A 17,759-nucleotide genomic window follows, 5' to 3' on the forward strand; every position below is an offset into this window, starting at 1 on the left:
GGCGAGGCAGAGAGGGAGATGGACCAATCTGATAGAGTGCTATATACCTGTTTGTTTGTTTTGTTTTGCTTTTTCCAGGTGGTAGTCACAACAAGGACAGATGCTGACAGCTTCAGCACCCAGTATGTCTTAGATGGCAGTGGCCACATACTTTCTCAGAAACCTTCACATCTTGGTCAAGGTGAGTAGCTGTGGAGTATTTTTGCTGTCTCCGTTATTAAAAAAAAAATGAGTTTTGCCTCGAATTTAAACAGTGCTTTGTGTTTTTTCTCCATAAAATCTGGTTACGTTTCAAGCAAACATTTGGTCTTCCTCTGTGGACCTCTTAAATACAGAGTCATCCTCAGGAGGAGCGAGGCGAGGTGACTCTGGATTACTGCTCTAACAGCAGTTATTTTCCTGTTGTTGGATCACCAGTGTCATCTTCACAGATGAGGAAGAGTGTTTTACTGAAGCACATAAAACGTCTTTAATTTGTAATAAACCATAAGCCTGAAATACTCTGATTAAATAATTTAAAAGTATTTATTAATGAAACACTCATATATAAACTGAATATAGGTTAAAAAGTGTAATCGTTTTCAGCTCCTAGTTTACTGACTTCCTGCTGAAGTCCATCTGACACCTCTTCCACTTCGTCACTTTCTGGTATTCTGAGACAAATATATATTAGCTATTTTTCCTATTATTCATTACTGTTTTATACACATCTGTATGTACTTTTATTTGTATTTTATTTACTTGGTATCTTTTTAATTCTTTTAAAAACTAATTCTAGCCAGGTACAGTGGCACATGCCTGCAATCGCAGCACTCAGGGAAGCACGCAGGTGGATCGCTGTGAATTCAAGGCCAGCCTGGTCTACAAAGTGAGTTCAGGATAGCCAAAGCTACACAGAGAAACGCAGTCTCAAAACAAACAACAAAACAAAACAACAACAAACACTAATTCTAAGGTAGAAAACAGTCTCTTTAGTCTGAGTTCACAGAATCCCCTAATCTTTTTCCCAGCAGTGGGTGGTTACAGTTGAGGCACTGTCAAAGATGGCTTCTCTTCAGAATTGAGTTCAAAGAATCACTGGCTCTGGGAGGGACTTGTGGGATATTTGTTGTTGTACCCTTCTCTCAGCTGGAATATGAATTTCAATAATTTTATTGCTCCTTGTTGTAGTTGATCAAAGTACTACATTTTTTTGTGGTTTCACCCCATCCATTTTAATGTAAATTACTATATTTAATTTCTTAAATGACTTTGGTCCTTATGAAACTTATTTTCTTAGTTCTGGTAATTCCTTTCAATGTGGCTATAATTTTGGAAATTGTTAGCATAGTTAGTGGTTACTTTTGCTCATTAGGAATTTATATTTTTGTATTCACAGAGGAAAAGAAATCAACAGAAAATTTAAAGAAAACATACTCATTTACATCTCATTTGTTTATAAGTCAATAAAAATGAGTTCATCTATAATCACTACTTTATTTGATATATAATAAATATTATATACTTTAGTTAAAACATTATTTTTTCAATGTGTTGGACAAAGATAAGTCTTTATTTTATTTTTTATTTTAAGTATGGTCCCTCTTAAGAAATCCTCTAAATATTACAAGTTCTAGTTAGGAAATCAAGAGAAGGCTGTGAGCCTCCTAGTCGAGCACTTTGAAGTGACCCAGTCACCTTATAAAACTTAAAGTATTTATTTTTATCTCAGTGGTTGCCAGTGTGATGTGGGTGGCCGGAGGCGCTGCATCACTCATACTTCCCATGCTTTCCTGTGTCCATCTCCATGGCAACTATGAAATAACAATCCTTAAGTGAGGACTCCATCTGATCTTTGCCCTTTGGCTGGCTGACTTTTCTTTTTCTACTGACGTCAGTCTTCTACCTTCAGTAAGTAAAATTAGGTATGCATGTTAAGGAAGTTTTGTGGTCAGTAAATGCATCTTATTTTCATTAGCTTATTTCATAACTCAAGAACCAACACACTTGAAAGGTCAATAGTTACAAAACCAGTATGACTTTTTGTAACTCACTTTTTCCACCTAACTACACTTGATTTCTTAGGTAGCAGCAACAAAAGAAAAAAAATGGAAGTCTTAATTTGAGGTTGTTCTAGATGGACAAATTATACAAGTCTGTGTATAATAAAAGTGCTCTTGCAGTTTCACTGCTTCTCGCGTTTCACCAGCTGTCATTAGCTTCCATTTCAATGTTTTCTATGTAAGATAAAACTGCAGTTCACCATCCTAGTTTATACCTGTGCGTTTAAAGTTCTTGTAGATGAATCTCAGCTGTGATGTGACTGTCCTTAGCAGTGACTCTCCATGTTGTCTCTCAGACGGCACCTGCAGAGAGATGGCGTAACTGTAGGTACAGGGACAACCTGCAGTAAAATCTGGAAAACTTGTACATATTTAAAAAGGATTTGCTGAAAATTCCTATTTTGCTTTTAGTGTACAGATACTTGTTTTGTGGATTGGTTTAGCTATTTAATGTTATTTATACTTTTAATAAATTGTTATTTTAGTTGCTCTTCCCCTTCTCTTCATTAGATTCTCAAATTAGGTTTTCATTCTCAAATTAGACTTTCTTTCCTTCCTTTAAGGATATTTATATTTAATATGTTTGCCACTTTTGTATCCTACAGGGGCTAGAAAAGGGTGTCTGTTACAGGCAGTTGTGGGCCACCTGATACGGCTTCTGGGAACTGAGCTCTGGTCCTCTGCAAGACCAGTACAGTGGCTTTTGTTTTTCCCCCTCTGTAAGGCAGAACTGCACTCTTGATCAAGGTGGTGCTCTAAGCATAGAAGCACAGCAAGCACACTGAGGCAGGAAGTGCACTCAGAAGAGCAAGCACGCTGGCAGGAAGTGCGCTCAGAAGAGCAAGCACGCTGGCAGGAAGTGCGCTTGGTTTTTGTTCTAAAGCAGGTTGTAACTACGTCTTCCTTCCATTCACTAGGACCACCTGCAACCCTTAACAATAGAAATTTTCAAAGGGTTGGCACAAAGGAAGGGAAGGGATGCAGGAGAAAGCCATTTTCCATCTTAACTGCTGAGCTGTCTCTCCAGCCACTATCCTTGCTTGCCTTTAAAGAAACAGAAGAACCCTCCAGCTTTTCAAGTCTTACTTTTAAGAGTAACTCAGTTATTTGTGGTATAATATCTTTTTATGTCTCATGGTTTTATGCTTCTAAGTTGATTTATTCTCCAGAGCAAATACAAGTATTCCATCCTTGTACCTTGTGAGAGATGGTTGCTGTAGATTGCTCTCTGGATTGTGTATGGACTGCAGTTTTATTTTTTGTAACAGAATACTGGAACCTTGTCATTAGTTTAGAACGCTTTCTGACAGTTAGCACCCATGCCTTTACATTAGAAGTATAAATAGCTGGCTTCATCAATGGCATAACATAGGGGCATGTAAAAATATAACGGAGCATATTGTAAGACTGCAGTTTAATTCTGGTGTTTAAAGAATGTGCTAAAGTTAGAGAGCTGAGTGGTTCTCTTGTAAAATCTGATAGTGCACTGGGGCCTCCTCTGTATTTGCCAGTATTACTTGGCACCTTTATTTTTAAGGATACACATTTCACTTGAAATGTAAAAAATACCTTTTATCTGTAAGCTTTATTAAAACATATAATTCTTATTTTGTGAATCATACTTTACTTGGGCTCTTTTAAGGTGGAAAAGCAATTTATGAATGTATAGCTTAGGTATAATGTAGTAAGCGCATAATACATATTTAAAAGTCAACAAATAATATTTTGTTTTCATAAACATGTGTATCTGGGGTATTGATTTCTGCCTGCCTGCCTTCTCCCTTTTGTTCATAGCTACAGTAAATGTTTTCACATTGATATTGAGGAATTAATTTAAGGATTAATAAGAAGCAGATGAGTAAATAATGGCAGTAAAGTGAAACGCCTGGACACTAGAGGGTGGTTAGTGGGCTTTTCAGAGACCGTGACATTTGGGTTTGAAGCTGATGTGTAGCAGGTAAGAAGGCACAAGATGTAACCTTTCCGCCAGAGACTCACACGTGGAGAATAGGACATTTCTCTATAGCCGTAAAGAGGAAAGTCTACAATTTAAAAGTATTTGGGGTTTTTTCCCTTTAAATTTATTGAAGAATTGTGTCACAGAAAAACTTACATGAAAAGGTTGCCCCTTCCTGGATAAGAAGTAACTAATGATCACTTGTACTGTTGTTGGCAGGATTAACTGAGATTGGATGTGTAGGTGGACATCAGAGCAACCTGCCATAGGTAGCATACCGTGTATAGCACGGCAACCCCGCCAGAGCTTTGTATGGCCTACTTTGGACTGAACTGACAAGTTACAGTCTGGGATCCTCAGACAGAGCTCATTGTCCTACACATTGAGTCTCATGAGGACTTCACTGACTGAGCTGTGGTGAAGGAAGTTGACACTGGGTTATAGAAAGAGCTCTTAATACTTGCTAGAGGAAGAGGACCAGTTCCATCATCAAGCTGACGGTGACTTAGCTGTAGCCCATAGTATTACTGGTTCCGGTTTGACAGGAAATACTATCATCTTCAATAGCTGTAGTTCTTCTAGATACAGGTCAAATAAAAGCCTTAAAGGACATGAAGAAGGAAAAGTAAGAGCCATCACCAATAGAAAGAAAGTTCAGCAAACTCAGAGAAAGTTATATTGTTATGGTCATAGAAAACCCCCTTCCCAGAAGGCGGGTGATGGGAGGAGGGTAGTCTCCATTGCTATGCCTGGTGACGGAAAAAGGTTTTAGAATTGGTTCCTCGGAGTCTTGAAACATTTGAAGGATTGTGCTAGACTAAGGTAGAATGTTAAGTGGACTTTAAGGAGTGAAGACCAGAATGCTGATAGAAACACAGACAGGAGCTAGAGGGATGGCTCAGCGGTTAAGATTACATACTGGTCTTGCAGAGGACCTGAGTTTCCAGCACCCACGTGGCCTCCATCCTCTGGCCTCAGGCACCTGAACTCAGCTACATATGTCAAGCCACATGCACACATATGCATGTAATTTGAAATAAATACTTTAAGAAAAACAAAATATATGTAGTTTCAAGAGGAAATCTTGATTGGCAGTTGAGCCCAGCCCCACCTGTGTAACACTCTGGCAAAGATCTGGTTTCGTTATTCCTGTGCCCTGTCATTTTTTTGGGGGAGTTGAGTTGCAGTAGAGGAAAATTAAAGGCAGTGGCATGAGTGTTACTGGAAATTTTTAGCTATATTTACAGTGGGAATTGGTAACAAAGGGAGAGAAAAATATCGTAAAACTTGCAATTTGGCAAGAAAAGCAATATATTTAATTTTTTGGTCTAGAATCGCATGGTTACTGGAAAGGTTAGCACTGATGAAGAAACCAGCAGCCCGGAAAGACTCGAAGAAATCAAAAAGGCAACAAATGAAATTTGTCTCAAAGGCTTTCCAGGGCTTTTCAGAAGGGCTCAAGGGGCCTTGCTCACTCTCACTGCCCAAGCCCAGTTATGATATGAAGGTTGGTAATGGAGTTAGTGTACGTGCATTTTGGGAAAGAGCATGTACAAAGGCTCTGAGGTAGAAACAAGTCTGCTGTGATAGATGAATGGAAGACAGGAGGTGAGTAGAGAGGGAAATGACCATAAGCCAGGTTATGCAGGGCCCTGTGTGCTTTACCCTTCACTCAATAAGTGTTCAAAACATCAAGTGCTAAACTATTCCTTTATATATCTGTCTCATGTCACTAACCCTTATTTAATTATATTAGCTTTAAGAGGCTTTACTAAATTTATTTTTCCTTTTTAAAAATATTATTTTGTTTGCAGATTTCATACTGTACTGTATTTACATCATTTCCAGTCCTCAAGCTCTTCCTGTGTCTCACTTTCTCATTTCATGACCTCTTATATGTGTGTCCACTACTAAGAACATTTTGTGTTGCTCCTATGTACATGTTTGACTGACCACTTAGGTTTAGATAGTCTATCCCAAGGCACATTTTTGGGGAAGACTGATTCTCCCTCTTAAAAGCCACTAATTGCCCATAATTCTTATCTGGGAGTGAGCCTTGTGAGATTTCCCCAATCCAAGTTCATGTTTTCATTGTGGGGGTCTTGTTTAGGTGACCTGTTGTTAAGAACTTATGGGTGTAGCTCTTGGTCATATATACAGGACACTACTTTGCAGCAGACATCCCAATACTTAAAATCTTTCCACCCTTTCTTTGCAATGTCTCCTTAGGTGTAGGGGTTACATGTTACATTGCTTATCAACTGAGAATGGCTACCCTGTTGTCAGTTGTTCTCTGCGTTTTGACCAGTTAAGTATTTCTGTGGTTTCCATCTGCGCAAAAAGAAGCTTTTTTGATGAGGTTTGCGAGCTATGCTTATGTGTGAGCAAAGGATGGGCATTTAGAATGAAGTTGGGAATCATACTTGTTGCAGAACGTGCCAAGAGTAGGTTCTCTTTTAGGATCCGCGGCATTACTAACCACAGTTAGTTAGCTGGGTTACAGTACCAGGCGTGAATGCAGTGGTGTAAGTCTAACTAGGTAGCTGTGCTTTTTATACCCATGGGGGTAACTTACCCTGCAGGCCAGCTTTGTAGCTTTGTAGAGCTTTGAGTTACCACTCTCCTTTGCAGGCTTGCAAAGCTGCTATGAGAGATGTCCTCAGAGAAGAGGCTTGCAAGTCAGTTCTACTTAGTTCTTTTAATTTGCCCGTCCAAAGTGTGCAGTGTCTTTAGCAGTAGGATCTTACCTTCAGATTCTGAGAGGCAGCCACGGGCTGCAGCAGTAGTCTGTATTGTCAGGGAGTCTCATGGACTTCCCTGACCAATGACTCAAAGAGGTTTTCCATGCCTGGCACTAGGGCTAAATAAAGTTATGCCACCTGGAGTGATAACGCTCACATGAGCCAAAGACTATCCAAGTTTACTTTCTTATCTCCTCTTGTCCTGAGATCTTTATCCTGAGGTCATGGTCATTTGGTTCAAGTTCATTTTCCATCAGATACACTTGGGTGATATACTGTTGAGTTCTTGCTAGGCCCGAAAAGTCATCATTTGCTCCTATTTGTGTCTGGAAACCAAATGTCTGTTTCTTTATTATATTTATTTTCTTTAAGAAGTGATATTTATAAGCCTCTGCCATTATTGGCTGAAATACCTGAGAAAACTCTATGTCTTCACCTTATCCTTTCTTTCCCCACTTTTTCTTGACGCTCATTTTCTTGGCACAGATTCCTAATACATAGCATAAAAGATTTCAGCTGCTGATTTAGTGTCTTTATTGTTGTAACCAGTGACCAAAAGCAACCTGGAGTAGAAACAGCTTATTTTGCTTACAAGTCCACATCATAGTCCATCATCAAAGGAAGTCAGGGTGGGTTCCTGGAGGAAGGAGCTGAGCTGGAAGCTATGCAGAAATGCTAGCTTGTTTCTCTAGGCTTGCTCAGTTTGTTTTCTTACACACCCAAGGACCGCCTGCCCAAGGTGGTACAGTGGGCTAGCCACTCCACATCAATCATTTATTAAAAAAACACACTATAGATTGCCAAACAGTCTATAGAGCTGAAGGGTAGTATAGTGGCCTAGGCCCTCCTACGTCAGTCATTAAGAAAATACACTACAGACTTGCTTGCCTACAAGCAGGCTAATAGAGGCATTTTCTCAGCTGTGATTTCTCTTTCTAGATAAGTCTAGATTTCTATCCAGTAGACAAAAATCTAATCAACACGGTTATATTTCCTCCCTCCCTCTTTATCCCATTTCACTTCCTATCTCTATCCCCCCCGTCCTTTGTTTAATGAAAAACAGATTTGTTCTATATTTCAAGCTGGCCTCAAATTCAGTGATGTTCCTGTCTCAGCCTCCTAAGTGCTGAAATTTCAGGTTCACATAACGGTGTTCGATTTCACCAGTCTATAGACAAAAAGGGGAGAAAGTTAAAGTAGTATGTTTACAAAAGGATGTGGCAGAAACATATGCATGTAGATTATGTTTATGAGCACTGAGTATGCATGTGCCTGTAGGTGTGTGTGTGTGTGCGCACGCACACGCGTGCAGGTACACTTATTTCGCTCTGTGCCTGCATGTGGAGCCCACAGTTCAATATTAGGTGTATTCTTTTTAAAGACAGGATCGATTGACAACCCGGACCTCACTGTTTCTACTAGACCGGCTGGTCATTGGGTCCCTTGGGATCTACCTGGTCTACCACCCTCATGCCACTGTGCCAACCATTTGTGTTGGCTGCAGATCCGAACTCAGTTCCTCACGTTTCCCACGTCCTCCCTGCTTCTCTACTCACTCACCTTCACATTCTTTCTCTTTTGCTCTATCAAAGAAGAAAAAAATAAAAAGGTCAGAGCAGACAAACAAAGGAATATTAAGACAGCAAAACAAAAAGCGTGCAAAAAAATTATCATGGAGTCCATTTTGGGTTGGCCAACTGTTCCAGAGCATGGTGTCTGTCCTGGAGTGTGGTTGATATAGCTAGTGACATTCCCTTGGATAAGGCTGCTTTTCCCATTCCTGGAATGCATCAATTGCAGATAGCTTCTTGGTTAGGGGTGGGACTTTGTGTTCACTTCCCCGTCTCCATGCTGGGAATTTGTCTAATTTTAACTTTTATGCTGTTTTTGTCTGCTGTTATCAGCCCTGTTGTATCCTTAACCACCTCTGGCACTCCTCGACCCGTACCCCTAGAGAGGGTTTCTCTGTGTATCCTTGGCCGTCGTGGACTCACTTTGTAGATCAGGCTGGACTCGAACTCACAGTGATACACCACCACACCCGGGCGGCCACCTCTGCCTTTTACATTCTTTCCACATCTTCTTGCGCACACTTACCTGAGCCTTCAGGGGAGGGATTTGGTACAGACTCCACATGTAGTACTGATTCTTCCAAAGTCTCTCATTCTCTTGACATTGTCTAGCTGTGGCCTCTGTGCTGATTACCATCTACTGTGAGAAGAAGCTTTTAATGAAGGTGAGTGATGCTCTGATCTGTGAGTTGCAGCAATAAGTCACTAAAAGTCACCCTCTGCTGTGTCCCCATAGCAGAATAATAGCGGTGATTTTGCCCTATGCCCAGGGCCCATGTCTAGTGCAATAAGTCACTAAAAGTCATCCTCTTGCTGTGTCCCCATAGCAGAATAATAGCGGTGATTTTACCCTATGCCCAGGGCCCATGTCTAGTGCAATAAGTCACTAAAAGTCATCCTCTTGCTGTGTCCCCATAGCAGAATAATAGCGGTGATTTTGCCCTATGCCCAGGGCCCATGTCTAGTGCAATAAGTCACTAAAAGTCATCCTCTGCTGTGTCCCCATAGCAGAATAATAGCGGTGATTTTGCCCTATGCCCAGGGCCCATGTCTAGTCTCGTATTGTTAACTCCTTCAGCAGCGTGAGGGAAGGGTTCATCTCATACAGTGAGCCTTAAACCCAAGTTTTTAAAAGTTGTTTGCTACTCCTGTAGCATTTTTGCCACTGTTGCACCAGCATGTCTTGCAGGCAGGTCGCTGCTGAGGTCAGAGTGTTTGTAGGTGGATACTAGTGAGTGCTTCTCTCCTCTGGTAGCATGCAAAACAGCTTGCAGCTCCATGAACACGTGTCAGTAGAGGTGAAGCTTCTGGTTTGGCAACAGTTGTAGGTTCTCCATGTTCAGTGAAACAAGAAAGTGAATCTTCAGCAATAAGATCTTACTGTCAGGTTATGGAAGGTAACCAGTAGACTTGGCAACAGCTCATGATGTTTTGAGGCGGGGACTATAGGACTCCTTTGGCTAATGGCGTAACAAGATGTACCCCAGTCCTGGCACTGGAAGGATAAGATGTCTAGTTGGGGCATTTTCTCCTCCATTATATATGATTACATTTATTTTTGTTTTTGTATTTGACTCCATTTAAATTCCTTTTATATTTGTATATATTTTAGGAAGCTTCTATAGTAGTAGGATTCCTATGGTTTTTCAAAAGGTGTTAATATTACTTTTCACTTCACAAATGCTCTCCTTTACCTTCCTCTGCCATCCTCTTGGCCATTTAATCCTCTTGTGGTAGTTCCCCATTATCTCTAAAACACCATGTCCTTCCCTTCCTTGGACAGTCCCCTCCTCCCTTCTGGTTACTTGCTAGTTACCTAACTTCTGTGTCTGTTCTGATAGAAACACATACATAAGGCTTAAAAGCACGAACTGTCTTTTCCTTTGGGGTTCAGGTTGCCTCGATCAGGATGATTGTTTCTGCCTCCATCCTTTATCTGCACACACAGAGTTTCTCTGTGGAGCCTTGACTGTCCTGGTCTCACTTTGTACACCTGGATGGCCTCGAACTCACAGAGGTCCTGCCTCTGCTGTCCTGGGTGCTAGGATTACAGTGTGTACCACCACTGCCCAGCTTCTGAGCTGTTTCTTATTTCTGGCTTTTAGGAAGGGAGCAGCCATGGATGAATAAAGTGTGTTTATAGTAAGATATAGTGTCTTTGGATATATGCCCAAGAGTGGTCTAGCTGGACCTTGAAGTAGATCAATTCCCAGCTTCTGGAGAAACTGACATACTGATTCCCATAGTGGCTGTAAAAGTTTGCATTCCTAGCAGCAATTATTAAAAACTAAGTCATCATCAGCATGCGCTGTGATTTGTTTTATTGAACTTGACCATTCTGCCTGAGGTAAGATGAAATCTCAGAGTGCTTTGAACTTGCATTTCTCTGATGGCTAAGGTTGTTAAACATGTCTTTGTTTCCCAGCCATTTGTGTTTGATCTTTTGAGAACTTTGTTTAGTTCTGTATGCCATTTTTTAAATTAGGTTATTTTTTTTCTTGATGTTTAGTTTTTAAAATTCTTTTTATATCTTAGATATTAACCATCTATTGGATGTGTAATTGGTAAAGATCTTTTCCTTATCTGTAGCCTGCCACTTTGCCCTAATAATGGTGTCTTTTGTCACACAGAAACTTTTCAGTTTACTGAGGTACCATTTATTAATTGTTGGTCTTAGTACCTGTCCTAACAGTGCTATATTCAGAAAGCCTTCTGTGTCAGTGAGTTCCAAGACTATTCCCCACTTTCTCTTCTTTCAGATTCAGAGTATCTAGTCTTATGCTGAGGTCCTTGATACATTTGGAGTTGAGTTTTATGCAGGGTGATAAGTATAGGTCTATTTGCATTCTTTTTGTCAAAAAATCAAAGTTTCTCTGGGTCTGTAGGCTTATACCTAGTTCATCAATTTGATTCCATTAATATGTCTTTTTATGTCAATAGAATGCTGCTTTTATCACTATTGCTCTGCAGCACAACTTGAAAACCAAGATGATGAGACCTCTAGCAGTTCTTTTTATTATTCAGGATTATTTTAGCTATCCTGTTTTGTTTTGTTTTGTTTTAAAAAGCTGAAGATTGATTTTTTTCAATTTCTGTGAAAATGTGTGTTAGAGTCTTGATGGGGATTGCTTTGAATCTCTAGATTAGGTTTCATTTCATAGTCATTTTCACAATATTAATCCTAGGATTCCATGAGCATGGGAGATCATTTATCTTATGATATCTTCAATTTCTTTCTTTTATGTCTTAAAGCTTTTATTATACCTGTTTTTACCTTGGTTAGTTATTCTAATTTTTTCTTTCTGTTTGTTGTTTTCTGTGCTCTTGTGGAGATGCTGCTTCCCTGGTTCCTCTCTCAGCCTGGTTGCCACTGTGTAAAGGAAGGCTACTGGGTTTCGTGCGGCGATTTTGGGTCTTTCTACTTTGCTCAAAGTATTTATGAGCTGTGGAAATTTTCGGGTGAAGTTGTTCAGATCTTTATGTTTAAAGTTGTATCATCTGCAAGTTAAGTATACTCTGATTTCTTCCTTTCCTATTTGTATCCCCTTGATCTCTGTCAGTTGTCTTATTGCTGTAGCTGAGACTTCAAATTCGGTAATGAATAGGTATGGGGAGAGTGGACAACCTTAATCTTGTTCCTCAAGTGGAGATGCTTTGAGTGTCTCTCCATTTAGTTGATGTTGGCTGTGGGCTTGATGCTTGATGTACATTGCATTTGTTATGTTGAGGTCTGTTCTTTATCCCTGGTCTCTCCAGGACTTTTATCATGATGGGATGTTAGATTTTTGTCAAAGGTCATTTCTGCATCTAATGAGATGATCATGTGGCTTTTGTCTTTCAATCTGTTTATATGGTGATTACATTTACTAATTTTCATATATTGAGCCACTTGTACGTCTCTGAGATGAGACCTACTTGATCATGGTGGATGATCTTTTTAATGTGTTTTTGGACTAGGTTTGCAAGTATTTTATTGAGTATTTTTGCATTTATGTTCATAAGGGAAATTCTTTGTTGGGCCTTGGTGTGGTTTTGATATTGGGACAATAGTAACTTTGTAAAAACAATTAAGAAGTATTCCTTTAGTTTCCATTTTGCAGACATTTTGAGGAATATTTGCCTTAATTCTTCTTTGAAGAGCTGGTAGAATTCTGCTCTGAATCCATCTGGCCTCAAGCTTTTTTGGTTGGGAGATTTTTAATTACTTCTTCACTAGGGGTTATCGGAGAAAGTTCCATGAGTTCCTAAGAAGAAGGTAAATTCTTTGTGTTTAGGTGAAATGTTCTATAAATACCTACTAGGTCTATTTGATTTATGACATTATTTAACTTTAGCATTTCTCTGCATAGTTTTTGTCTGTATGAACAGTTTGTTGGTGAGAGTAGAGTATTGAATCACCCACTATCACTGGTTTAGTGTCAATATGTGATTTTAGCTATAGTAGTGTTTCTTTTATGAACTTGGGTACCCTTGTGTTTTGTACACAAATATTTAGAATTTAAATATCCTTTTGGTGAATTTTTCCTTTGTATTTTGGTTTATCTATTTTATTGTATGCATTGATGTATGTATTGTCTTTGCCTATCTCTTGTGATTGTTTTGGTTTGAAGTCTTTCTTGTCAGATATAAAATGGCTACGCCGCTCATTTCTTAGATTCATTTGCTTGGACTATTTCTTTTCATCCATTTGCCCTAAAATGGTCTCTGTCCTTGATGGTTAGGTATATGTTGTGCTGTGGCAGAAAGATATATTTTTTTTCCCCTAATCCAATGTGTTAGTATGGCTTGTGTCTTTTTATTGGGAAATTGAGACCATTAATATGGAAAGTTATTGATGAGCAGTACATAATAATTCCTGTTGATTTGTTGTGGTCATATACCTCCCCCCCCCACACACACACCTTGATTAACTATTTAGGATTATTTGTTTCTGTGTCATCTTGGGAGTAGTTAACCTTCTCTTTAGAACAAAATTTTCCTTCTAGCACTTTCTGTACAGCTGGATTGGTAGGCAGACATTGCTTAACATTGTTTTAATCGTTGTGGCATATTTTTCTTTGTCTGTCTATTGTGACTGGTAGTTTTACCTGGTATTGTGGAATGGGCTATGGTCCCAAAGACTTTGCAGAACACCCGTCCAGGATCTCTGGCTTTCAGAGTCTATTGAGAAGTCTTGTGTGATCCTTATGGGCCTGCCTTATAACTGACTTGCCTCTATTAATATCCTTTCTTTGTTGTGAACATTTAATGCTTTCATTATTATGTGCTGTGGGGAATTTCTTTTCTGTTCTGCCTATTTGGTCTTCTATGTTTCTCTTATACCTTGATAGACGTACCTTCCTTTAGAGTAGAAAAAATTTCTCCTATGACTTTCTTAAAAATATTTTCTGTGCCTTTGACCTGTGTTTCTTCCTCCTCTGTTCCTATTATTTATACGTTTGGTCTTTCTATAGAATCTAAGATCCTGGATGTTTTGTGCCTTGGTGTGTGTGTGTGTGTGTGTGTGTGTGTGTGTGTGTGTGTGTGTGTGTCATTTTCTTTGATTGAGCTATCCATTTCTTCTGTGTTGGAACACAACCCATGAATAGAGTTGTGCCAGAGAATTCTAAATGCTTGTGAGAAAACAAGACAAGAGTCTTGTGGTCTCAGTTTCTTTAAAAACATGAAATTGTTCTTGGAATGTGCTTCCGTGCCCTTATCCATTACAACTGGCTAATGTTATTTGTTTATGTGACTCCATGGAAAAACATATTTTTGCCATGTGTGGCTTGTCAGGCATGTGCTGCTTGCCTTTGTCATTGTATACTTAACTCATGTGCCTCTTCATAACCATTAGGGTATGAATTTGCCTGATGCTCTGAATAAAGCTGCCTGTTGCATGAGAGTTTAGTCAGCCTCATTTTTAGGCTCCATTTTCCCAGGTTCACACTGCCAACTGACTAGGCAAACACTTCAGTGTTGTCTTCAGTGCCTGCAATTCCCCCTTTCATATCCTGCAATCTGTTGGTGAGGCAGAGGTCTTTGGTTTCCTAAGATTTTCATTCCTAGTTTTTTATCAGTTGGGGTTTTTCTTAGTGATTCTCTTTCTTTGTTAAATTCTATTTTCATATTTTGAATTGGTTTCATTATTTCATTCAACTGTTGATTTGTGCTTTCATTGTCTTTATTGAAGCATTTGTTCATATCTTCTTTAAGGTCCTCAAAGAATTCCTTGTGTTGTGCCTCAGGTAAATTGTGCTTCCCAGGGCTAAACAACAGTGTTGCTGGCCTCTGGAGGGGACATATTGTCCTGGCTGTTCATGTTTTGTGTTAGCATGTAGGCATCTGGAGTTGTTCTTGGTGTAGATTACTAGTCTTCTCTTTTTTGTATGGATGCTCTGTTCTTTGTTCTTTCCTACTCTTCATCTTAGCCAAGTGGGCTGGTTAAGAGGTCCTTGGTAGAGAATGGACGGGGAATAACAAAGGAATGGTGATCTAGAAGAAATGGCTGACAGCGCTGGCAGCAGAGAAGTAGGGAGACCTTGGGTTCACATCACCAGCCAGGTTCCTTTGTATTTGAATCACTACATTTATAGTTTCATAGCATCTTATAAGAAAATACTAGTAGTATTGTGACTTTTTTTTTTTTTTTTTTCCTTTTTCATGAGGCAAAACAGGGTCTCCCTGTATAGCCAGGGTTAAACTCAAACTTTGCATATTTCGGAACTTCTTAATACTGGGATTCCAGGTATGTACTACCACACCTGGCTATTTAGATGTAGGTTTCTAACATTTCCCATAATAATTTGTTGTTTGTCTTTGTTCTGTGTCACAAATGGAACTTAGATGGAAACTTGTTCTGGGTGAAATTTTTTGTTTTGGTTTTGGTTTTGGTTTTTCGAGACAGGGTTTCTCTGTGTAGCCTTGGCCATCCTGGACTCACTTTGTAGACCAGGCTGGCCTTGAACTCACAGCAATCCTCCTGCCTCTGCCTCCCGAGTGCTGGGATTAAAGGCGTGTGCCACCACGCCCGGCTCAAAATTTTTAAACTTTTTTTTCTTCTAAAAATTTCCTTAAAATTTTAGAATTTCCAGTGGAAAATGATTTTGGTATTTTATTTTTTAAAAATAAATGTTTCTTGGGGCCAGAGAGATGGCTCAATGGTTAAGAGCATTGGCAGGTTTTCAAGAGGACCTTGGCAGTGGTTCCATCCCAGCACCCATGTGGAGCTCAAATCTACCTGTAAACTCCAGTTCCAGGAAATTCCCTCTTCTGGCCTCCATGGGCACGCTACACACATGGTACACAGGTATACAAGTAAAACACTGTACCTAGGAAATATTAAATAAATATTTTAAAAGGTTTTTTTGTTAATAGTTTTAATTTTTTTCACTTTTTAAATTACTTATTAATTCATTCATATTACATCTCAATTGTTAGCCCATCCCTCGTATCCTCCCATTCCTCCCTCCCTCCCACTTTCACCCTATTCCCCTACCCTGTGACTGTGACTGAGGGGGACATCTTCCCTCTATATATGATCATAGGGTAGAAAGTCTCTTCGTTGTAGCCTGCTATCCTTCCCTTGAGTGTCACCGGGCCTCCTCATCAAGGGGACGTGGTCAAATATGGGCCCCAGAGTTTGTGTGAAAGTCAGAACCCACTCTTCATTCCTCTGTGGAGAATGTCCTGTCCATTGGCTAGATCTGGGTAGGGGTTCGAAGCTTACTTCATGTATTGTCCTTGGTTGGTGCCATAGTTTGAGCAGAATTCCTGGGCCCAGCTCTGCCCGTCATAATGTTCTTCTTGTAGGTTTCTAGGACCCTCTGGATCCTTCTATTTCCCCATTCTCCCATAGTTCTCTCATCTAGAGTCCCAATAGGATGTCCTCACATCTATCCCAATCTCCTGGTAAGTGAAGACTTTCATGGGACATGCCCCTGGGCGAGTGTCCAGTTATAAGTGAGTATATACCATTTGAGTCTTTCTGTTTTTGGGTGAACTCACTCACTATGATCATTTCTAGTTCAATCCATTTGTCCCCAAATTTTGGGAATTCCTTGTTTTTAATAGCTGAGTAGTATTCCATAGTGTAAACGTACCACAGTTTCTTTATCCATTCTTCTACTGATGGACACTTAGGCTGTTTCCATGTTCTGATATTATGAATAAGGCCACTATGAACATGGTAAAGCATATGTCCTTGTGTGCTGGAGCATCTTCTGGGTATATTCCAAGGAGCGGAATAGCTGGGTCTTGAGGAAGCCTTATTCCTAGTTTTCTGAGATAACACCGGATAGATTTCCAAAGTGGCTGTACTAGTTTGCATTCCCACCAGCAATGAAGGAGTGTTCCTCTCTCTCCACATCCTCGCCAGCATGTGGTGTTGCTTGAGTTTTTAATCTTATCCATTCTGATGTGTGTAAGATGGAATCTCAGAGTCGTTTGATTTGCATTTCTCTGATTACTAAAGACGTTGAGCATTTCTTTAAGTGTTTCTCAGCCCTTTGATATTCCTCTGTTGAGAATTCTCTGATTAGTTCTGAGCCCCATTTCTCAATTAGGTTATTTGGTTTGGTGGTGTTTAATTTCTTGAGTTCTTTATATATTTTGGATATTAGACCTTTGTCAGATGTAGGGTTGGTGAAGATCTTTTCCCAGTCTGTAGGCTGTCGCTTTGTTCTCTTGACAGTGTCTCCTGCCTTACAGAAGCTTCTCAGCCTCATGAGGTCCCATTTATTAATTGTTGACATTAAGGCCTGGGCTGTTGGTGTTCTGTTCAGGAAGGTGTCTCCTGTGCCTATGTGTTCCAGGCTCTTCCCCACTTTTTCTAACCGATTTAGTGTCTTTAAAAGTTTCTTTCTATGTTTGTTTTTAAGGAAATGTTTCTTTTTATAATGTGAAAGTTTGTAAAACTTAACTCTTAAGTATTTTACGTTACTTACATTTGTCTCCATTTGTTTTGTTTTCCTCTTGGCATTTATAATTTGGGGTTAGCGTTTGTAAGTCTAACAAAGCTTGAGGTTGCTCTTTATTTAGTTACATATTTATTCATATTGAACTTAGGGCTTCACACTTACTAGGTCAAGTGCTGTATTACTAAACTATATACTCAACTTTTCTTCCTGTTTATTCTGAGACAAGCTCTCACTAGGTTGCCCAAGTTTACTTTGAACTCACTTTCTAATTCAGGCAGGCCTTGAACTTGCCATCGCAGCCTTTTGAGCAGCTGTATCACTAGGCCTGGGAAGATGGCATTGCTCATTTAAGTGACTTTTAGTCTTTTTGCTGTCTCTGATTTATAGTAAGAAAGACAGCTTACATAGCAGCCTACTTTATACAAATGTAGTAAAAACAAAAATCCCATGAAACAATCTGTCATTATGTGTGGTGCCCTCCATTCCCTACTCTCTTTGCTATGGTATTAAAAGCATGCTTGTTGCTGTACACTCCATACATGGTTCTCAGG

General features: G+C 39.6%; 1 protein-coding gene across 2 annotated transcripts in view; it reads left to right on the plus strand.

Moving 5' to 3' along the window:
* Positions 1-17,759, plus strand: part of Pms1 (PMS1 homolog 1, mismatch repair system component) — a 99,547-nt gene that overhangs the window by 22,673 nt on the left and 59,115 nt on the right. For both annotated transcript variants that reach the window (XM_051153781.1, XM_051153780.1), the window contains one exon: positions 79-181. In XM_051153781.1, coding sequence (XP_051009738.1) covers positions 79-181 — 103 coding nt within the window. The remainder of the gene's footprint in view (positions 1-78; positions 182-17,759) is intronic.

The sequence above is a fragment of the Acomys russatus genome, chromosome 12 (assembly GCF_903995435.1).
Source record: "Acomys russatus chromosome 12, mAcoRus1.1, whole genome shotgun sequence".
NCBI lineage: Eukaryota > Metazoa > Chordata > Mammalia > Rodentia > Muridae > Acomys > Acomys russatus.